The 22,800-nt window shown below is 48.2% G+C and overlaps 2 protein-coding genes across 3 annotated transcripts; both read right to left on the bottom strand.

Annotated features, from left to right (window-relative positions):
* Positions 1–259: 259 nt before the first annotated feature.
* On the bottom strand, positions 260–7,385 carry LOC137610596 (TLE family member 5-like). The gene is made up of 7 exons (XM_068338256.1): positions 6,921–7,385; positions 4,788–4,885; positions 4,161–4,224; positions 3,936–3,980; positions 3,780–3,842; positions 3,175–3,249; positions 260–2,922 (listed from the first exon to the last, which is right to left on the bottom strand). Exons 1-7 carry the CDS (start codon positions 6,945–6,947, stop codon positions 2,686–2,688), a joined length of 609 nt encoding a protein of 202 aa, XP_068194357.1. The 5' UTR covers positions 6,948–7,385; the 3' UTR covers positions 260–2,685.
* Positions 7,386–7,901: 516 nt separating this feature from the next.
* Positions 7,902–22,560, bottom strand: LOC137611491 (guanine nucleotide-binding protein G(q) subunit alpha-like). 2 transcript variants are annotated; one of them, XM_068339730.1, is made up of 7 exons: positions 21,517–22,560; positions 16,345–16,529; positions 15,948–16,102; positions 15,648–15,776; positions 12,686–12,815; positions 12,459–12,612; positions 7,902–12,366 (listed from the first exon to the last, which is right to left on the bottom strand). In XM_068339730.1, the coding sequence occupies exons 1-7, from the start codon at positions 21,650–21,652 to the stop codon at positions 12,176–12,178; spliced, it is 1,080 nt and encodes a 359-aa protein (XP_068195831.1). In that variant the 5' UTR covers positions 21,653–22,560; the 3' UTR covers positions 7,902–12,175. The 2 variants fall into 2 exon arrangements, with proteins under 2 accessions (XP_068195831.1, XP_068195830.1); XM_068339729.1 differs by lacking the exon at positions 15,648–15,776 and adding an exon at positions 14,749–14,877.
* Positions 22,561–22,800: the final 240 nt, after the last annotated feature.

Below are 22,800 nucleotides of genomic sequence, written 5' to 3'. Positions count from 1 at the left end.
TGTGGGGTTTTTTGTTAGTAATAACGCATATGGGTTTTAAAGTCAGATTTACCTTTAACTAAAATAAAAATCACCTTTATTGTGATTATTTCAGCCAAAATCTTTTATTTAGCATCTTTAGCATTGATTCCATTCGGATATAGAAGAATAAATGTGCTTAATGTTGGAAAAAAAAAAAAAAGGAGCAAAACCGGAATAAACGCACGATGAGATATTAACCATTTACGTTTCATCCCACACAGTCACCCGGAGACAAAGCAGCACTTTAATCATATCTTTTATTTGTAAGGCACCAGAGAAGCTTCCTTACTGCTAAAAGGTTGATTCATTCTCATTTGAGTAGTTTGTTTACATCGGTTTTTTTTTTTGTTGTCTCAGAAGGGTGAGCCACGAAGCCAAATCGATGGGTTAAGCGCAGTTATCCCAAGCCCAGATCGCCATGGTAACAGATGCTAGAGGCCTTTTTTTGGTCAGGAGGTCAAAGATATAGCACGGGTTCTAATTAGCTAGTCTGTGTTTATGGTGGTCTGATTAAATAATTTAAAAAAAAAATTCAACACCAAATAGAAAATAAACGAACCAATTTAATGTTTAGTTGTTGCATTAAAAATAATCAAGAAACCATCAAATATGAAATTAAACGTTCAACTGAGCTTTTACTTCTTTATATCCATTAAAACGACCTCTACACCTCAACTCAAGTCGGCCGCACGCCATTGGTCGATTTTGTGCAAGGGAGGAGTCAAAGACGGCCAATAAACCGCAGTTCCGACGTTATGACTCTGTTGGCGCGAGCGCGGCTTCGTGGTTCACCCCCCCACATCCTAAAGATGGGACCATCAACACGTTAAACTGGTTTCTGTTTTGCACGAGAAAAAGAAAACATTTACAAACCTAAAGAACGACGTTCAGAGTCACCGTCTACCGACAGGATGGGGGGCGGGAACGGGGGAGGAACTATTCGGTATACAACATCGGGGCCTCTCGGAACTAGAGGCGTGTAAATGCACACACACACACACACACACACACACACACACACACAACACCGACATCTTCCATGATACACACACGTTAAAAAGCAGCTTTGAAACATACAAAAATGCTTTAAAAAATATGTATATTGATATATTCATATGTATACAAATTGGCCCTTCGGAGCAAAAACAAACACACACACACACACACACACACACCGCTCGTGTGTCTGAGGAGGTTCTCTACACGGGTCTCAGCACACGCAGCGCGAAAAAGAAGAACCCGTCTGTTTGGACTCGGTGTGTTTAAACTTCAGCTCGACGTCAGACAGGAAGAAGGAACGCAAAAATAAAAGCACCGAGCCGCACCGTAAGAGCTTTAAATTTGGATGGTAGGTGGGCTCGAGCTTTAAAGTGGGGCGGGGGGTGTTAAAACAAAACGGATTGGTGGTACCGAGGTGAGCAGCCTGACCTGAATGGGGTTTGGTGCTAACGCTAACGATTTCTGCCTCCATCGGGGGGATATGAATCCGGTTTCAAGGCTCCACAGAAACGCGTCCCAAAACGTTCTGGGTCAGCGGCGGTGAAACCGTTTGGGACTCGACTGCTCGAGGAAACAATAAGGAGGTTGGACTGTTTGGGGAAAAAAGGAGAATTTAGATTTAAACTGATCAACAGTTATTAGACCGAACCAGAATTGGGTGGTTTAAACTTACAAAAGCAGGTGTTGGGGTTCTTTGTTGCCGTCTAACATTAAACCAGGTCCTCACAAGCGGGTCTGTTTTCTTTATGATGTATTTTTAGGTCACAAATCCAAACTGGGAATTAGGTTGAAATGTTTTTTCTCTTGCAGAGCGACTCAATCGTCACGTATTCTTCATTTAAAACATCTCACCCCAAACAATCAAACACCGGGAACAGACAAACGAACCGACGCGTGATCGATCGCAGACGCACGGAACGTCTGGTTCTGACGCTTGGATCCGGTTCAGGTTTGTCAGTTTAGGAGAGGAGGAGGAGGAAGAGGAAGGAGAAGGTGAGGGGGAGAAAACAGAAGGTGCTTAAAGAAAAAATTTAAATAAGTGTTTGCACAGAGACACAAATCAAATGTCCAATTAGTCTTTACCTTTTCGAAAGCGACGCCAAACTAAAGCCGGGTTTTCTGAGCTTGTCTTGTCTAATAAAGAGGAATCGTGGTTACGTTTCAAGTAGCGAGCGTCCGCTTAAAAACGTCCCATTTAACTTTAGACTAAAATTAATTTCGGCCAATCAGAAGCGTCATTAAATCCTCTCTCTGATGGGGGCGAGAAAGAAACAACAGAGGGAGGAACAAAGAGGACGAAGAAGACAAAAATAAAGTCTGGTATAAACCTGTGAGACGTGGGCGGGGTCACGTGACGTGACATGACGCCGCCGTTAGCGCTAATCCTGTCGCTCCGGATGGGAAAACATTGATCTTTGCTAGAAAAAGCATCTATTTAGAGTCGAGAAGCCTGAACTGAGACTATTTCCACTAAATAAGAAGAACATTTAAGTTTCGCTCTCGGCCAATCAGCGGTGACTTTCTCTCCTCATCTCAAAGCTTCTCCTCTTCATCCCTGTGTTTCCTCTCTGACAGGCAGCCAGACTTACATCACTCTACACATACAGTTACACATTTACCTTCTACAGCCCCCCCCCCTCGTCTAAACCCTCTCGCCGCGTTTCTCTAGTCGGACTTGTCGCCGTCCTCTCCTCGCGGCGCTCTCTCCGCCGCCTCCCGGGCCTTGTCCTCCTTCACCGCCTGGGCCTGCCCATGCGAGTAGTTGGCCAGGATGGAGGAGAGGGAGAGCAGGCCGGAGCTGGAGCCGGAGGGCAGGTTGGGGGGCGTGAGGCCCAGGGGCAGCGGGGTCACGGGCAGGGCCAGGCCCTGGAGCTGGGACAGGTGCTGCACCTGCAGCTGTTGCTGGAAACACACACGAGGGTCGTTTGGAAACCAGGTCGACGACAAAACAAGACTTTCATGGAGCTGAAGTAATAGATTACTCCTCTGTTCTACAGACAGATTTCAACTCTCGCTTCAATAACCAACACGAAACCCGTCGGGCTGCAGCTGCTACTTGATGTTACTTTATTTAAAAAAAAACTCATCCCAGTCCTGACCAGCCTGTCAGACAGTGCAGAGGGCGCCGCTGACACATCAGGTCGTTACACTCACCCGTATGATGGAGTTCATCTCAGGCGGTGTGACTTGTTTGGCTCTCTCTATGGCCCCCATCACCTGCTGCTGATGCTGAAACAGAGATGACACACGGTCAGCAAAATAATCAATAATCAACGATCAATACAGCCCATAACTCAAATAAGAAGAAACGAGTCTCTAAACTAGGGAGGTGGTGAAAAATGTTTAAAAATGCCACGCTGGCCAGTTTCCTGAATGTTGACACGCAAATAGTTTCATCCAAATACAATAAACTTCTGGTCGATTCTTTATGGGACAAAACAGAATTTTTTTTGACTGAAAAACTAAAGTCCATCAATCTGTTGTCGTGGAAACAGGCCGTACGTAACTCCTCTTGAAGTCCTGACATCAAATTTCTAGTTCCTGTCCTCTGTTGGGGGCGTTACCGCTCCTCCATTACAGGTTTGAAGAACCGCCACTCTGATCTTTTTCTATAACATTGATTACATCGCCATCTACTGGTCTGGCATGCACCCTGCAGCGTTCCCACCTGTTATAGCGGATCCTTTGTGTAAAACAGAACATTTACAATTTTTTTTTTTCATGGGTTTAAACGAACAAAAGCCACGTGTGTTTCTTACCTCTTGTGACAGGTAAGGCAGCACCTGAGCACAGATCCCATTCAGCCTCTTCACAATTTCAGCCTGAGAAGAAAACAAAGAACATTAAGTAAAAAGAAAAGGGTCAGGATGGATCCGATCCGCTGTAGAAACGCCTTCAAGGAGATGATTGATCACCTGTTTGTGCATTTCAATGTTGAGCCCGTAGGACATTTCATAGTACTGGAAAACAAGAAGAGATAAAAAAATATATCATCACCTTCCTTCCACACATGCAGGATAATTTAACACATCTGTGATTCCGTGTCTGAACCAATCAGTGGAGCCGATCTACACCTCCTTATCACCCCGCAGCGCTTTGGCCGCGTTACAGGAGGATCGGCCAAAGATCGCACGTCTTACCATGATGTAGTGACGCTGCATCTCCGACTTCTCTGAGGCCAGTTTATCGCACTCCAGCTTCAAACTGGGAGGAAACATTTCCAAACAGAGTCAGTTTGAGTGGAAACAGACTGAGGGAACATTTCAGTTTGTAATATTTATTCTAATAGATCATCGTTGCTAATAAACGGGAGGGGGGGGGGTGTCTGTCCTCCCATCCACCTCTCTGCCAAAAACCAGTTCATAAAATGTTTTTTTTTTTTTTAACTTAATAATTTTTTCCGGCTGATACAGGAAGACAAAACAGTTTCCCTCTACAGGTCATAGCAGAGCCAGGCCAACTGCGGCCCCTGGGCCACATCTGGCCCTTTGTACGTCCCCTGACTGACCCGCGTGAGGCCAATCATAAATTACACAGACACAAAATATATGAAACACCAGCCTAATATAAATATTTACAGAGTGTTTTATTCCTCTGATTAGGTATTCAAAATATTTAATTTATAGCCGTCTGCAGTGGAAGAAAGTTGAGCAGAATTAAGTTATCGTTGCTGTTTCCCTTTGACACACTTAAGGTTTCTCATGTGGTCCCTTGTAAAAAATGAATTGCCCCCCGCCCTGGGCTAGAGGACTGGATCCGGGGGCTACCTGTGGTATTGTGCTTGGAGGAACTGGAACTCATCCTTGATGCGGTCGCAGGAGTCGGAGGTGGTGAACTTGAGAGCCTGACTGGACTGAGCGGACGCCTGAAACACAAAGACCATCCGTTAAAGTAGAGACATTTATTACGCCCCGACCCCCCAACGCAGCTCCAGCTGCAGACCCTCAACCTCTGCTCAACCAGGAAGTCAGACACTTTCTGCAAACGCCGCTTCCCTCTGGCGTGAACGACGTGTGAAAAATGCGCGTTTCCTTTCCTGGGGTTTGTTTGGAGACACCAGATTGACCTCTGAGATTAAACCGATTCAGAGGATTGGCGCAAATGGACGGAGGTCAGCCGACAGCGTGTTTAACTCGCTGACAGATTTCGACGCGTAACATCTGTCCCGCCAAAGGCCAGAGTCACGGGCCTGAACTCCATCAGGATCGCCGGGGGCGGCGGCGATCGAGGAAATGTGTTTACAGACGGCAGGATTAATGGGCGCTCGCGGTGACCATATGTGAGAGGAATTTAGAGGCTGGATTAGAAGTCTGGATACGCAGAGACACTTAAACCAACAGCACAAAGCTGTAATCCAGGGTTTAGCCAGGGCCTTAAAACTCATTACTCTGTAAATAAGTGGCACAGGGGGGGGCAAAAGGTTTCCAACGGGATTAACGGAGCGAACAGAGGGGACGCACACATCAGGTTACACCGTATCCACGGCGCACCGGCGGGGGTAAAATAGGAGCGATTGGCTGACACATTTATTTCTCCATGTTTACAAACCAGCCGTCATCGCCGTGAGCTGTGGGATAATGTGTTTGATTAGATTTAAATATAGTAGAATTAATCCCAAACCGCGCTCTGCAAACGCAAACAAATAGAAATACACAGCAGGAGTGTAGAGAGTGAGTGTGAACCCCTCGTGACACCACCAACCAGTTGAAAACGGCTCCGGCGCGCCTCCTGTCCTCATTTATGTAAAACAGTCTCAAGGGCTTGGTTTTAATTCGGTACAACAAACAACCCGGTGTGAACACGAGACGCCACAACGTGTAATTGTGTTTGCACATTTTCTTCTTTCTCCAGAGGCGTTTCTGCTCTGCGTGTCTCAAAAGCGGCTCGTCTGGCTTTTATGTCCAACTCATAAATCAATCAATCAAAATGTTTTTTTTTAAGAGCAAAAAAATTCACAATTTGCTTCTGAGGGCTGTAGAAGCAATATAATTTTATGGGATTATGATATAATGCATTAAATGTATTATTTTATGCCTGTCTTTCCTCTTCATGTTTGTTTGTCAACAACAAAGACAGAAAAAGAGGAAGAGCAAAGATTCCAAATTGGAATGGAAAATATTCAACTTGAAAAAACAAACATTTTTGAATTTGGATGAGACGTATTTTTTTAAAAAAAAAAGTCCTTTTAACCTTGTGAAACACTTTTTTTTTTTTTTTTAATTACGCATAAACTACCTGTCAGTCAAGAATCAGGTGCAAGAGATCACCACGTGCTGGAAACTGGAAGTAGACTAAATAAAGTCTGGGCTTATGTCCCACTTCCTGTGAAAACCCTGGCTTAGAATATTGTTTAATTTATTATGTTGACTTAATAAATTAAAATATCGATGGAATTTTAATTAAATAACATTTTATTCATGGATAATAAACGTCTGATTCATCACCGCTGCTTACACTTGGAGGAGCCAATGGTGGCTGACAAACAAGCGGAATGTTTCCAGAATCATAAACGTAATTTATCTTTAAATTAAAAACTGTTAAAGTGAAGCTTCACGTTAGAATCGATGTGTTTTCAGCAGAAACTGTGAATTAAGCTGCAGGAAGCTGAACAGACAACTTAAATTAGCTGTTTTACCCACCAGCTAGCTAGCAGCACATCGTGTCAACACCACAATGAAGGTCAGCCATTGTTCCAGCTTCGATTTAAATGCATTTTTAGCTTCAAATTTCCTCTTTTTCTTTCACCGGAGAGGCTTAAACGTCGTGCGGAGGTCTGGCATCGTGAGCCAGGGCTGACAGCAACCTGCGCCCAGCGCAGCTAGCATCAGCTGTCGGATGCTAGCTTAGCGTTAGCTGCGCTTTAGTTTCCCCACCGAGACAAGTTGAAGCCGAAGACTTACCGAGTGCCTGGATTGAGGAAACATCATGTCAGCAGTGAGTTCCACCGTGTTCCCCGCGTCTGAGTTGATCACCAGGCTAGCTGGCTAAGCTAACAGCTTTCCCCCCCCCCCGAAATATTAAAACACAGGAGACGCGACTCGCACTTTGTACTCAGTCATCGTTTAAAAGCAGCGTTAGCTAACGTCAAAGCAGCCGCGGCCGAGGATCGCCTTCTGGGCTTTGTAGTTACGCGAGCCCGAGGCTTCTGATTGCTAACAGGAATCAAACGCGTCGCGACGGAACATCAGGGTGGTTTTTTTTTTTTTTTTTTTTCGTCAGTGGAATAACGCTAACCCTCCCCGGGGAAACCCTGGATGTTGACACATGAGCCCCGACTTTCCTCTGCTTTGAAGAGAAGAGCATCACCCGGAAAACAAACTGAGCAGCGGGCGAGCGGGCGCCCCCATGTGACGCAGACATGAACTGCAGGCCTCGGCAGCCAGGGCCGGAACTACCGGGGGCCCGGAGCGGGCCGACACCCGGGTCGACTGATGTTTTGTTATCTAATTCAAGATGTGTTCAATAAATTATGGCAAGTTTAAATTTTAATTAAATTAATTTTAGATTTTTTTACTTTTAGATTATTTTTTTAACACATTTTCAGTTGTAGGAAGTCAGACAATCCCAGTTATAATTGGTGCACTTTGTGCCCTCAGGTGAGTTTTATTCTGGATGGAGGAAACTTCAATGAACACTAATTCTTCTTTTTGATAAACTGACACCACTAGCTTTTGTTTTAAATCCTATTCCGGTGTCTAAAGGTGTTTTCCTCAATCTAGCTAATGCATGGTGCAGAAAATGCTAATTTTGGTTTGTAATTAAATCAAAAACAGGAGTTTACGTTTTAGAATCAATGTAATAACGTACTAAATGTCATCTCTAACTTCTATAACTTCAAACACAAAAAGTTCAGAAATCCAACACACCTGACCACACCATGAGCAAGTATAGGAACAAATTTATTTCAATTTAAAACAGATAACCTTTTCATTATGTTTCTCTCATAGAAGGCGGCAATGATCATAAATCATGTTTGAATGAGGATCAGGCAACAGTGGTCGAAACAAATACATGAAACACATTTAAAAAAAAATGGCAAGAGTTATGTAAATCAATAATCGATAATAACCAACTGATTGAACCCCATTAATCTGGGGGCTCTGCTTCATTGAAATCCCCAAAAAAGCCCCCACTTCCAACACAAAATAAACAGCACATGCAACTATAATTACAGTTCCTTAAAAAACAGATTATCGTTTTAAATCCTCGATCTTAAATACAGAATAAAGTCTGTGTGTGATGATCTATCCTTTAGCCTCCGGTGGGGGTTATTTAAAAAGGGGGGGGGAAGGGGCATCTCTGGCGGCGGTCCTGATGATGACCTCAGCGTTGGCACTTAGAGAGAGCCTGGCTCAAAGAGAGTGGGGTTGGCACACTCAGTATAATACATCATTTACATTTGGCTTACATACATGATAAAAGAAGAAAAATAAAAACAGCATTTTATACACCACAACACAAATGACCTTCAGCTTTCATTGGAGTGAGGGAAAAAAAAAATCAATCGAGTGGTCCTAAATGATAGTGTTCTGGTAATGTTAAGAACATAGCAAATAAAAACGAGATTTAAGTTTAAAGATGTCAGAAAAAAAAAATAAAAAGATCAATTTGATTCCACTGACTCCTGTCACACAACCTCAGCCACCCCCCCCACCCCCCCCAAATAAAAACCATAAAAGGGGGCTGGAGACACCATCCTTCTTAATTCAAGTCAATGAAAGGTAATAAATAAATGTAGTGAAATAAAAACCATCCAGTCTTTTGGTTTCAGACGTGGATGATGACGATGATGAGGAGGAGCCTTTAAGTTTCGTACTCAGGTATATTAACCATTAAATGTCAAGAACACACACTGCGCCAGAGTTTAGTGTCGAGTCTAATAATACAACATGGAGGTGAGCTGATCAACACTCGGGTGTCCGTACTGAAACGCCGGCATCAGGCCGTCAGGCGCGATGCCCGGCGTCTTCGCTCCGAGGTTTAGCGTCACGTTCAGCAGACAAGAAGGGCAGTTTGAGGACAACACTGGCTTTTAAATACACGTCTCAGCTCCATTAGCTTACTAGTTCTGCTCAAAAGATACACCATGCAGGATTTTCCAAAATACAAAATTGATAGACTTGTGCAAACAAATAAAATAAACCCCAATCCCTCCAAAACAACACCGTGTTCATTCTGGTGTCTGATGAGTGTCATTCTGGAGCCGTTGGGATCTCATGACCCCGGGAATGAGAATCCGAGCCATCCAACAGCAGCAACAACCGATAAATCCTGCATCGTATAAATCTTAAGTTTTGTCTCATCTTGTCAGCAGCTTTTGGTTTCCGCTCAAAGGAACAACACAGCATTAGAGTTTGTATCGATGATGAAACCTCATCCTTTCATCCTCATTTCTGAGTTTCTTCCTCGCATCTAGCTACCGAGTACCTCTGAGTCAGCTCTGATGGAGAAACGGAGCATCCACATTTAGATGGATCAAACTTATTTTGTTGTAATGACGACGTGTGACGCTTGAAGAATCGAGTTTAAATAGAAAAGAGCCGAAACCAGAAGCTGCGTCTGAGCAGGAATCTTTAAACCAACAGCAGGAATGGGATACAGTAAACATAGCGTTCGACTTCACGGGATAAAAACATGCAAACACAAACGTGTGGTCGTTACTTGGCCGCAAGCTTCAAGTCAAATACTTGTTGGGATGTTGCCCAGTCCTCTCTAGTGTCTTTAGTGTTTTTTTCACAGGTAGGACTGTGATACTGATAACCAGATGAAGGTCAGAGCCAGAGATCGGGTCCACTTCATTCAGCCCAGAAGGTTCAGAAACAGAAATACAGAAGGAAAAGAACTGCTGGGTGTCGCTAAACGCTAACAAAACGGTCGTCACCTCCGTTCAGGAACCAGGATGACGGCTCTCCACTGATGCTCTGTGATAGCCCTTAATGAAGATGAAGGATAAGTCACCTATAGAGAAGGTCAAAGACCAAAAAAAAGTATATCTGCACTTCACTGGCACTATCAAAGCAAGCCTCCAAAAACTGAAAATTAACTATGCAAAAAAAACCAAAAACCTGACAACAGAATTTGTGGTAAATTACAAAAAAAAGCAGGCGTGGACCACACGGGTCACGGATCCCCGCTAAGAAAGAAAAGCGTCCACCTATGTTCGTACTGTACATGTCTTTAGGTTGGCGAGACGGCACTGCATCATTTGAAAAAACAAGTTTTAAAGAAAAGAAAAATGAACGCATGGGCTCCCGATGGAAACTAAGCAGCGCTGTGTCGCGCGGATGGAGACGAGATGCAAAGAAGTACAACTGGAAAAAAGTCTCAATAAGAAATAGAAAGCAGAGATTAAGTCCTTACTATAACAGACATTCATTTTTTTTTGTTGAGTTTCCTTTTTTTTGTGTGTGTTTTTTTTTTTTTTTTTACAGCAGTTCAGACTCAAGTAGGCTCCGGCATCGTGAAAAAAAAGAAGAAAAAAAAAGAAAAAGGAGCGCTTCAACATGACGGAATCAAATTATGAACACCTTCAAAACCTGGTCCATAAATTAGATAAATAAAAAAAAGAAACAACTTTACTTTAAATCATTGTCACCATACTGTGAAGTTTTTTTTTAAAACCAGCCCTAGTTCATGTGGTCTGGAGCCAGAGCTGCTGCAGTAGTGTGGTCGGCTCCGTGTAGTCCCATTAGAACGAACCCATAATCATAGTTTCACTACCACCAACGTCAGAGGGAAAGAATCTGCTAATCAAAGAAGGCGAAAGGTTGATTTTTTTGTGTGTGTTTTCTCTGCGGGTTTTTTTTTTTTTTTTTTGGCCGCCCAAGATGGTGACCCACCGAGCGTTTACTGTACAGGAGGGGTTGTGTATACGTATTTACAAACAAATATACACAAACGTGTGTGTTTTACTGCGAAAGGTTTGTAGCCCCGCCCCCCACACCACCACCACCAATCAATAACAAGCAATCTTTTTTTTTTTTACAAAAACAAGTCGCTGAATCGAGAAAAACAAAAAAACAAAACAGGCGCAACCTGATGATGTCACTATCAGGAAGTGCGTCTGATTGGACGGTTGAGTGATGCAGGTGTGATTTTGCTCCATATGGGTTTTCTTTAATTTACAGCTTTCTTTTCATTGAGCTACATGCAGCCCAAGCTGGGGCCACACCCCCTCCAACTGCTTCCACCAATCAGAGAAGGTCTAGTGTGAAAAAGATGGGTTTGACTTCCTGCTTTGTAATTAAAGGTGCATCACCTGATGGGGCAGGGAAAGGGGCGATGGGATTAACTTCATAAAAAAAACAACATCAGAGATCTTTAAAGGTGATCGGTTTCTTTTCTGGTCGCTTAATTTGATTATTAATCGATCTGTCACTCCTTTTAGCCGCTATCGAACATAGCAACATTAAAAACACTTTAAAAACCTCATCAATAATCAGATCGATTAGCTATATTTTATCTCACCCTCTCGTGCTTTTTTTTTTTTGACTTAAGTGTGTTTAAATACGCAGTTAATTCATAATATATAGATTTCTTCTTTTGCGTCGCTCACACCGGTGGGTACATTCATGGATGCGAGGTGGAGACACTTCCTGTCCAAGCCGCCGCCCACAGGAAGTGGAAATGTGTCTTGCCAGGTCCTTGGGGTTTGAGGAGGATTCAGTTTCTGCTTCCTTCCCAAAATCGGCAGGGGTTTGATCTCGCACTGCTGAGGGTCTCGACTCTGGGAGGGGTTCGCCAAAAAAAAAAACAAAACAGCTCCTCAGCAGTCGATTTTGCCCCCCCCCCTCCCCAAAATCGAATCCAACGTACCCGTCAGGCGCTGCACAGCCGTGGTGAACGATCCGTGCGCCAGAAGCCAAAATCCGACAAGTCAGCAGCTTTGGGGGGAGTGGCGGCGCCTCGGACGATGAAACCGCCCCGCCAATGGGAGAAGAAAAGGCGGGGCTTTGGTGAAAAAGAGGAGGGGCCTGTGTTCCGACGGTGGAAGGATTCATGAGTGTAATGTAGTGTTTTTGTGAGAAAAAAAAAAAGCCCAGGTAGGATTGTGTGTGTATCTGTGTGTGTAATGCATGCGGCCCAGAGAGGTGTGTGTTTGTGCGATGGGGGGGGGGGCGGCGGGGGGGAGGAAGGTGTGCATTGTGCGTGCGCCTCACACCAGATTGTACTCTTTGAGGTTGAGCTGCAGGATGGTGTCCTTGACGGCGGCGAACACGAAGCGGATGTTCTCCGTGTCCGTGGCGCAGGTGAAGTGAGAGTAGATGATCTTGTCGCTGTCGGGGTTTAAGTCCACAAACATCTTGAGGATGAACTCCCGCGCCGCCTGGGGGTCGCGCTGAGGACCTGAAGGGGGAGGGGGAGGGGGGGGGAAACGAGTGATCATGCTCCAGGACGTTCGTACGTTTTCGAACGTCCGCAAAACGCGACGATCTTACCGTCGAACTCGGGGAAGTAGTCCACCAGGTGGGAGTAGGAGATCTTCTCCTCCAGCAGGTCCTTCTTGTTCAGGAACAGGATGACGGAGGAGTTCTGGAACCAGGGGTAGGTGATGATGGTGCGGAACAGAGCTTTACTCTCCTCCATGCGGTTCTGGTGAGCAAACCAACGTGAGCGACGGTGTGACGAGACGTATCGGATAAAGATCGGACGAGCGTCTTCCTACCTCGTTGTCGGACTCCACCAGGACCTGGTCGTACTCGCTCAGCGCCACCAGAAACATGATGGAGGTGACGTTCTCGAAGCAGTGGATCCACTTCCTCCTCTCTGACCTCTGACCTCCGACGTCCACCATCCTGACGGCAGGATGGGGAAAGGGAATAATGAGCGGAGGGGCGGGGCAGGATGATCAATCAATCGATTTGGAGATCGAAGCCCCTCCGAAGTCCTGAGGGTCAGGACCTTCTTGGTTCTGAATCCATCGGCGTTAAAATAAACCCTGAATCTGTCCTGAAGGCGTTTCTCTGGGGGACGCTTTCAGCTCATGACCCAAATTATGATCTAATCTCATCCTGGGACCCACAACTACTTTTATTTTGGGTCCTGGTCACGTGTGTGAGACTAATTAGCGACGACGTCGAGGAAACGCGATGGATTCAGCGCCGAGGAGAGGCGTCAGATTCACCAACCAGTCTTAAAAACGTGCTCAATGTCGAACAAAAACGTGTGTTGTGATGTGCTGGAGTGTGGATCATGCACGCCGCCACCAGATCAGAGCCCCCACCACATGAGACCGATCTCAGATCAGCTTTGAAGCGAATGCCACTCAGAAAACCTGTTTTTGTAGATAATAAACCAAAATTGTGACCCCAGTGGGCTCAATCTGTCGACGTCCACAGAACCCCAATTCTAGAAACTTCCTTTCTTGACTGAGTCGCATTCGTTGGAGTCAAAAGATCTGATCCCAGATCAGCCTGGGTTTGCTGTTTGTGATCCACCGGATTCACCCCCCCACCCTCACTTAAAACACCTCAGCGTTCACAACATGTGACACCGCACCAGAAATCCAGTGGTGAGACGTACCTGAAGACAAACGTGGGGACAGGAGGATGAAATGAGGGACAGGTGAGAGGACAGCGGTGAAACGTTCAAGGGTATGAGGGGGCGTCCGTGAGGGGCGGGGCTTTCTACCAGGAAATTACTCCAATAAATAAATAAAACAAGCATAAACAGATTACGGCTGAAGGACGTGGATCCTCATCGAGTCTCGGTTTCCACGCCCCCCCCGAGCTTCTCCTTGACGAGGTCATCTCTGATTGGTCGAGGGAGTTCAGGTCCCAGCTTCATTACACGCCTCATTTCCGACGGACGTGGAGCTCCTGCTCGAACGGCGTCGGGACTGTTTTAGTGACCAACTTTCTGAAGTCGCGCTAATCTGGGAGAATTTGCCGGGCGAGGTCGCCCCCTGGTGGCGGGGCCCCGGCGGTCCGCGGAGACCGATATGGGGGCCCCCAGCAGGACGAGGTTGCTCAAAATAACATTTGTCCACCGCGGAGAGGACGACCTGGTTTCTTCTGCCAACCGGAGAGGAGAGGAAGAGGAGGAGGAGGAAGAGAGGAAGTGACCCATTTACAAAGACTGGGCGCCAGAACGGAGGGCTTGGTGTTCATTTTGGGGGGTGTGGGGGGGTTGTGTGTTACGATTAATGTTGCCTGAGGACTTGAGGAAAACAGAACGTGGACATTTTTAAAAGCAAAACTCAAGACCCGCATTTTTAACTCTGCTTTTAACTAAGAAACGAACAATTATGGATTTATTTTACTTTTTTAGACAGTTTTTATTTATTTTGACTATTTTTACCTTTTAATTCCTGGTTCTAACTTGATTTTATTTGCTTTATTATTTTATTTACTGAATTTGAATCTATACGTGTGTGTGTGTGTGTGTTGGGGAAGAGGGGATATTTCTAGAGTCAACTGTTTTTTGCATTGTTTTCATGTAAAGCACTTTGCGTTACTCATTTTGTACGAAAAGCGCTTTATCAATAAAATGTGATTGACAGGAGGTAAAACAAAGTTTTGGTCTGAGGCGACCGTCAAAATGTTAATGATTTTAATCTGACGGATCGACGGGCAAAAGGCGGAAACGAAGAGGTTAATTGGGATTAATGAGGATGGATTAAAAAAAAAAGATGGTTAATTTTAGGGTCTTTTTTTGGAAGGAAATGATGTCACGACAGAATGAGACGGGACGGACGGACGGACGGACGGACTGGGAGCCGGCGTCTACCTGAAAATGATGCTCTGCAAGTCGAAGGGGTACTCTATGATCCCCGTGGTGGGGATGCGAACCCGGAGCACATCCTGCTGCGTGGGGAGATAGCTGGAGTCTGAGATTCGATCCAGATCGGAAAGATAACTACAGGCAGACCAGTGAGGGTGGGGTGGGGGGTACAAAAAGAGAGATAGAGAAAAAAAACAGACAGGAACAGTTATATAAAGCATGAATTACGCCCCCCCCCCCCCACACCTCCATCCCAGGACGTTTGGACCGGTCCTGTTGAAGCATCTCAGAGCGTGTCAGCGAGCGTCACTCGACCGCCACCGGTCCGTCCACCCCCACCACATTTGTGAGGTTAGCTGTCAGCTTGTCGCTTCAGGCTTGACTTGACCCCCCCTTTTTCTTTTTACTTTTTTTGGAGTGGGGGTGTCGAGTCGGACGGATCGCGTGTCAGACAGCGAGGCGACGTCAGTGAGCAGAGAAGAGAGAGAGGCCTCGGCAGCCGAGAGGCGGCACTCGCTTCAGGTGGAGACAGGGGGGCTCGGACACCCCCCAGAAGGTGGTGTGGAATTCTGGGGCCTGGTTAACCCTTTAAACGCCATCCTGGAGAACCTCCACCTGTTCGGGTGCTGCTCCTCGCCTACTGAAGCGCCAGGTTTTCCTTTTTCAATCCTGGAGCCAGAAGTTCAGCACAAACCAACACAAACCACTGATGTTCATCTAACCAATGGGGGGCCCCTCAGGGGTGGGGGGACCACTGATCCAAATCATCTAAATCAGAATTATCAGGTGTGTAATCGTCCGAATTGAAGGTTTTTTTAAAAAGATGCTGCTTCATCCCTTCCTGTCCTCAGTGGTTTGTCCTGATGCTACGGCGACGCTGCCGCCCTGGCTGCCGCTGGGGGTACCTGAAGATGACGTTCTCCAGGTCAAACGGGTACTCTATTATACCCGTGGTGGGCACGCGGACCCTCAGCACGTCCTGCTGGGTGGGGACGTACCCCTCGGCGGTGACGCGATCGAGATCGCTAAGGTAACTGTGACGGGAACGCCACAGCGGTGCAGCGGAGCAGACACAACGTTAGTTCAAACAAACAGTCGAGCAGAACATGAAAGAACTTTTCTCAGCTCCTGTGATCCGGATGTTCTCCCGAACATATATCCTGAAAAAAAAAAAAATAAAAAGTTTCCAAAACGCGCACACGTACTATTTGGTGGAGTCGGACAGTTGGTACTCTCGGCGCCGGTCGTAGGCCTCCTGGATCCCCGGGTCGGCCCACAGGCTCTTGATGGCCGTGATGTAGGGCTGGTCGAAGCCGTTGATCTTCTCGATGTCCACCTCCTTCACCAGTAAGGCGTTCGACTGGAAGCAGAGAGAGAGAACGGGTCAGACGGTATATATTCTGTTATTGCTTTTGGATGCACACATTTGTTCTTGTAGCGCATCCCAGGGATGCACTACGGCAGACGGATAAAATGCGAAACCTTCCTTTAAAAAAAGAGGGGAAAAAAATCTGTTTTACGGAAACAAAATCCAACTTTTTGTGAATGTTTTCTGCTCATTCATAAAACCAGAAACCGATCGGTGGTGGTGGGGGTTCTTACCCGGTTCTGCTCGAACTTGTAGGGGATCTTGAGGGTCTCGGTGGCGCGGATCATGGACTGCATGGAGGTGAAGATGTTCTGGTACACCAGGCGGATGAAGCCCCGCTTGTCTTCGTCGGAGTATCCGGCGCCGTGGATGATCCTCATCTGCTTGATGAAGGTGCTTTTACCGCTCTCCCCCGTACCTGATGGAGATGGGTGGAGTGGGGGGGCGACACACACACACACACAGTTTGATGCTGTTTTAAACACAACACGCTCCATATTCAGAGGAGCCAACAGCTGCCTATGCTGAAAGGTGACGGCAGGGGTCGTCGTCAAAAAGGCTGCATTCCTCCTACTGGGGGGGGGGGCGATCTCGGCCCCTCATGAGTCCATATCAGGGCCGGAGGAGCCGGAGCGATTTTCTAAAGCGGTGTCGAGTTTCCACAAACACACACACACGGTGAGGAACCCATGAAAAGGCATGGATTACAGCTGCAGACGCGTGAAAACATTTCAAAAGCTCTTCGGGAGCGGCGGCAATGAAGCTAAATAAACCCCGACGAGCTGTGGGGGTGTCGGGGGTGGGGTGGGGGGTTGGTTAGGTTGCAAACTTGCCTTCTATGTTCTACATGCCCAGAAACATCTCAGACAACAACAACAACAACAACAAAACCAGGAGCTGATGGCGTCTCCGTTTTGATTTAAAAAAAAAGAGCAAAATACAGAAAATCTGCAAAAACCGAAAAGGAAACCGAAAAAAAAAAAGAAAAAAAGAAGAGACACTCATCTCACCACCACCTACATTCAAGGTTTTTGAAGAGCAGCCATATTTCCGTTACCATAGCAACCCCTCCTCTGTCTCCTCTATATCGTTCCTGCTTTTTTTCCCTCTCCCTCTTTTTTTTTTTTTTTTAACGCCTCCCGTCCACAGCGCCCCCTCCCCCACCCACCCCGCCACATACAGACACACACACACGCACACACACACGCACACACACACACACGCACCAGGCCTCCTCTATTGTGACGGTTCAGGGGTGTGGACGTCGGCGATCTGGGGCTCCATACCATTTCCTGTGTGTGTGTGTGTGTGTGTGTGTGTGATGTCAAGACGAACCCACAAGACCGCTGCTTTGCCCCCCCCCCAGCAGTTCATCTTCAGCTCTGGGATGGGGGGGGGGGCGTAGCAGCATCCTAGCAGCGACTGCAGATCTCTGATTTCCTTCTCGTGACCCCGTCACAAGATCTCCCCCCCTCACCCCCCCACCCAGCAGACGACACTACCAGCCTCTGTCTTCATCCCTCCAACGCTGCACCACCACAAGACAAGCGTCTGCATGACCTCACCCCCCTGCCCCCCCCCCCCTCCCACCCCTCTGCTGAGGATGGAGGATGTCCGGCGTTGAGAATCCATCCATTCTTTTTTTGGTGACGGCCCAGAAAAACGAGGTCACCTTTTCTTAGCTCACACACACTACCTGTGTTTGATGCTTCCTTTTCCCAGGTAGCATTGCAACGGCGTGACGACGCAGCGCCCACACATACACACGCGCGCACACACACACACACACACACACTTCAGCAGAGCTGATGTTCTGATATTTAAAAAATAAAAAACTCCGTCCTGGGTCACACGTGGGGTCGATCTCAAGACCCCCACATCCTGAAAGACGACGGCGAGCGGGTCAGATGACGTAACGGACGTCCCAAAACCGTCCAATCAGACGCATGGGATCGACTTAGCAGCAGCCGGCGGGTGAAGACGGTCTGGGGACGGCGGCGGCGTTTGGGACAGTCAGCATCTAGCCTCATCACCGTGTAGGTGTGTGTGTGTGTGTGTGTGTGTGTGTGTGTGTGTGTGTGTGTTTAGATTTTTGCTCCGATAAAAATTTCACACACTAACTTCTAACAGTCAAAAACCCCATCTGACTGAAGTCTTTAAGGTGGAATCACAACCGAGGCCAACCGCCACGAAACTCCTTCCTGTTCGCTAGCAGATCGATGACACCCATTGGTCGAGATCCAGGACCCGCCCACTTGTGGATCTTTAGCCGGCAGAAAAGACCGGCCACACATCCGACCGGAGATGGATCCTGAATGCGGAGGAGCTCAGTGCCCCTGGAGCTGCCCCCCCAAAAAATGTCCAACTTCCTGAAAACAAGACAGCGGCTAACGCTAGTTTCTTAAAACGGTGTCCAGACACTCGTGAACCAAAGGTTAGGCTAACGCTAACTTTATATCGACGACATCGCTGTGTGCATCTAAGGAGGTGAACCAGGTCGTTAAAAATAAAACGACAGCATTCCTTCAAAATAAAAGATTTAAGGTGTGACATCATACTTATGTACGTCTTCTCCAGTAGCTAAAGGTTAGCGACGCTATCGTCCCGCCTAGCCTGTCTGACCCACAAGCAACCCCGAGTGACCTGAACATGTCACACACACACACACACACACACACACACACACACACAGAAGAAATGATCAAACAAGCCGATTCAATATTTTTCCGTTTCTCTCAAGTTCTGCCAACACCCCCCCCCCTCCAAATGAGATCCATGTTGAACAGCGTCCAATTCAGTGTTAACTGACCAGCTACACCCCCCTCCCCACATAAAAAGCACTGTGATCACACACACACACACACACACACACACACACACACACACACACACACACACACACACACAGGAGCTGGGCCTCATTGCCATATATGATCAAAATAAAAAGCTTGGCAGGAGGAGGAAGGTCAGCAATAAACATGCGAGTCTGACCCCCCCCCCCCATCAGCCCGGTTCAAGCCGTTCCTCCACAGGACGTCCTCACCCGGTAACAAGACGTACCGATGGGGGGGGGGTGTCAGGGAGAACAAGTCGATCAATGAGAGCAAACAAAGACAATCAAACGACTTTTACTACAACACGTGATCCACGCCGACTTCCTGCCCCCCCCCCACCCCTCCTTTATCAAACTTGACGACCCACAATGCCTTGAAGGTTTTCACCGACTCATTTTTCCCCCCTCTGTTTCATGTGAAGCACGTCACGCCAAGCGGTTCACCTCCGTTAGCCCCCCCCCCCCCCCCAGAAGCGCAAGCCCCCTTCCTCCAGCGGCTCGGGGGGCCACGGGCTCCTGGAACCTGCTGTGTTTTGACCAAGTAGAGGCAAACCTCAGCGCCGCCGGAGCAGGAAGCCGGCGGGATGGCCCGATATGGCCCTCCAGCCGACAGGCAGCACAGATGGGGGGCATTCGCTGCAGCCGCTGGCAGAACGACACGCCGAGGAGGGGGCAGATTTAACCTAAAACACCAAAACCCTCACTTTGTGTCTGTCTGGGGTAAAATAGACGCAAACCTCAAAAACTGTCAGGACAGAAGTATGTTGGCAGAAGCGTCCTGGACCAGCAGGAGGGGGGAGACGAACCACAGCGAGCATAAAGAACTGGTTGGAGGGCAAACAAACGGCACACGTCCAGACGAAGCGTTCTAAAGAGCAGCAACGAAGCCCGAGGGTGACGGAGTTCCTGCCCAATCTGTGACGGCGATAGTAGAAGTGATGACATCACGGCGCGTTCGAAACAGTAAAACACTTCACGAAACACGAAAAGGAACCTGGAGCCTCGCTAGAAAGTCTCCCATCAGCACCCAGGTCGCCCCCCTTCCTCTTAAAACAATAGAATGCGGTGGTGAAATGTTCAGAAACTGGTTTTCCTCCTCTGAGGTGTGGAGCACCAGGTCAGCACTGGGGGGGGGGGGGGTGGATAATAGGTGTCGGTGACATCTCGCCGTCTGATCGGCGGATGTGTTTAACTGATCCTATTAAGACTCGCACTAATTCGGCCTCGCACGTCCTGATCCAGGCGTCTGCCGGCAACCTTCCCTCGAAGGGCGCCGTCTTTGACGCCACACATACACACACACCTGATGATTTTTAATCTGATGTCAAATTCCAGGAAATATTGGACTCATCAGGTGAAACCCAAAACATCCTGAACTCACATATTTATTGATCATCTGCCAAAAGACGCATGACGGCAACAAAAGCCAAACCGCCCCTTCTAACCCGTTTAACACCAGGGTGAATCCATCGAGCGATGTCGACTTAAACGGATGGCACAGAATGGAACGCGTCCCCGATAACGTATGGCTCCAGTGTGGCCTACTTCTCTGGAAGTCCAAGGTACTCAGATGGGGGTGGGGGGTGGTGGTGGTGACGAAATGAGACACACATGTCAAATATGCAGGAGTCCTTTATATGCAGGAGAGAGAAATGAGAGCAAACGTTTGGAAAGCGAGCGTGCAACCCAGATATGAGGGAATTGTCCTACAAATCTGCACCTGCTTTGGCGTGCGAGCCATTCGTATCACATCAGACACACACACACACACACACACACACACACACACACCAAGTTGAGATGCATTCACAGCCTATTGTTCCTCCTGTGTGTGTCCACAGGACTGAATCAACGCGTTACAGAGCAACTTATTCAACAGCAGCTCCCACCTGCCCACACAGGCTGTAAAAATAGCTAACCTATTCAGATAGACTACAGGATGAGGGGGCAAATAACCCCCCCACCACCACCATCTAGTCCCCCCCCCCCCCCAGCCCCCATCCAGGATGGCATGTTGGAGACAGTATGCACTGACAATCCACAGATAAATGACTGAACGGGCATCAGTCTGATCCAGCAGAGGCACCTGACGACTGTTATGCAACAGTGGAAAACAGCCCCAACCGTTTTCTGCCATCTTCACGTTCAGCTAATGGATCACGGTGGATGACTGATTAGAATGGGGGTGTAAAAATGGGAGTGGGGGGGTTAAGCCATTAATGTCCACTGTAAAGCATGCAGCAGGTAAAAAGCTGACAGCTAACCCCGCTGTCAAAGCCTCCGATCCCGGCGCACCGCTGCTAGGCGAGGCGGGCTCCTGCAGCCGTGCACCCCCGGGGAGAGACTCCAGATCCCCCCCAGTGGTTTTCACCCCTCAATCGTCCCGAACGCACGCATCTCATGTCGAATAAATCGAACCGAACACCCGAACCGGGCTTCCAGCTAGCAAAACCTGCCCACTCAGCTAGCATCCGTTAGCTAGCAGGCCCCAAGGTGAGGTTTCCATTCAGCGCCGCCAGACGAGACAATAAAGAATAAAACGTCGTTAATGGAGGATTAAGGCGCTACCTACCGAGCAGCAGTAGCTTCAGCTCCCTCCTGGAGTCTCGTTTGTCTCGGCGGAGTTGTTTGTCAATTTCTGCATTGATCCGTTTCGACTCCTTCGCCTCTTCGCTCAGGCAGCAAGCCATCATGGACTCCAGAGTCATCCCCTCCGCTTCAGGCAGCACCGGCGACACTGGACCGCGGCTCCGGCTCACCCACAATCCCACCCCGGCTCGCTTAGATCGGGAGGCGAGGAGGTGGTCTGTCCGGCTGGGAAGGACGGACGGACGGATGGATGGATGGATGGATGGGTGGATGGATGGATGGATGGATGGACGGGGCTTTGGGGGGGAGGGGAGACTAGCTAGGGGCCTCGAGGTGGAGTTATCCCCCCAGCCGGGAGAGAGTGCGACTTCGGCGGGGTGCTCTCGGTAAATCACGGGGTGTTCGGAGGAGGAGGGGGGGGGATCTGTGGGGGCCTCCCCGGGATGCTGCTCTACCTCAACGGCGCTGGTGTTCTAATTACTGCGACAGATCACCCACTTGACACCCGTTTAATAGCATTAACCCCCCCGCTGCCACTTTGATGGTCCTCCTCGAGCTTTCACGATCCGTCAAAAGCGGCTCCAAATGGCGGCGTCGCGACATCCGAAGCCCCCGCTAACGGTTGACGTCTGCTCGGTCTCTCCCAGCGGTAACCCAGCTAGCGGTAGCGGGGACTACACCTTATGCTAACCGGCTAACCGTTACTGCGCTAGCCCCGCCGCAACGACGCGTCCGCTTCCTCCCGACATGAGACGGCATACGCCGTATGCTAAATCAAACGCAACGGCCTCGCTGGCTGCGCTAGCTCCGGTTAGCATTAGCAACGCCCCGGCTAACGCTGCATCCGAGCCCCGCAGTGATTGAACGCGCGAGCTGACTTCGGAGGAATGTGCTCGAGCCCCGGCTTAGCGGCGGGAAAGGCAGCACCCCATCCCGTCTCCGGTGAGACCGTGACGGCGACAGACGAGCAACAACGTCCGCCCGGAACCGGCCGCGTTCGTCAGGAAACACACCGGCTGCAAAAAACAGCTGGTGTGGGATTAGCTCGGCGATTGATCAAGGTCGGCACATACACTTGTCTGAGTGGGGGGGTGGGAGTGGGTGTGTGTGTGTGGGGGGGGGGGTTGAGTGACAGATAATTGGCAGAAACAGGTGTGTGACGGACCAATTAAAAGAACGGGTCTAGTTGGGGGTGGGATCAAATAAAATAAAATAAAAAAATTTAATTATCATTAATTTAAATTATGAGTATAATTATGTTAAAACG

The sequence above is a fragment of the Antennarius striatus genome, chromosome 17, assembly GCF_040054535.1.
Source record: "Antennarius striatus isolate MH-2024 chromosome 17, ASM4005453v1, whole genome shotgun sequence".
Lineage (NCBI taxonomy): Eukaryota > Metazoa > Chordata > Actinopteri > Lophiiformes > Antennariidae > Antennarius > Antennarius striatus.
Note: the sequence above shows the minus strand (reverse complement) of the source record. Positions and strands in the feature narration are given on the sequence as shown.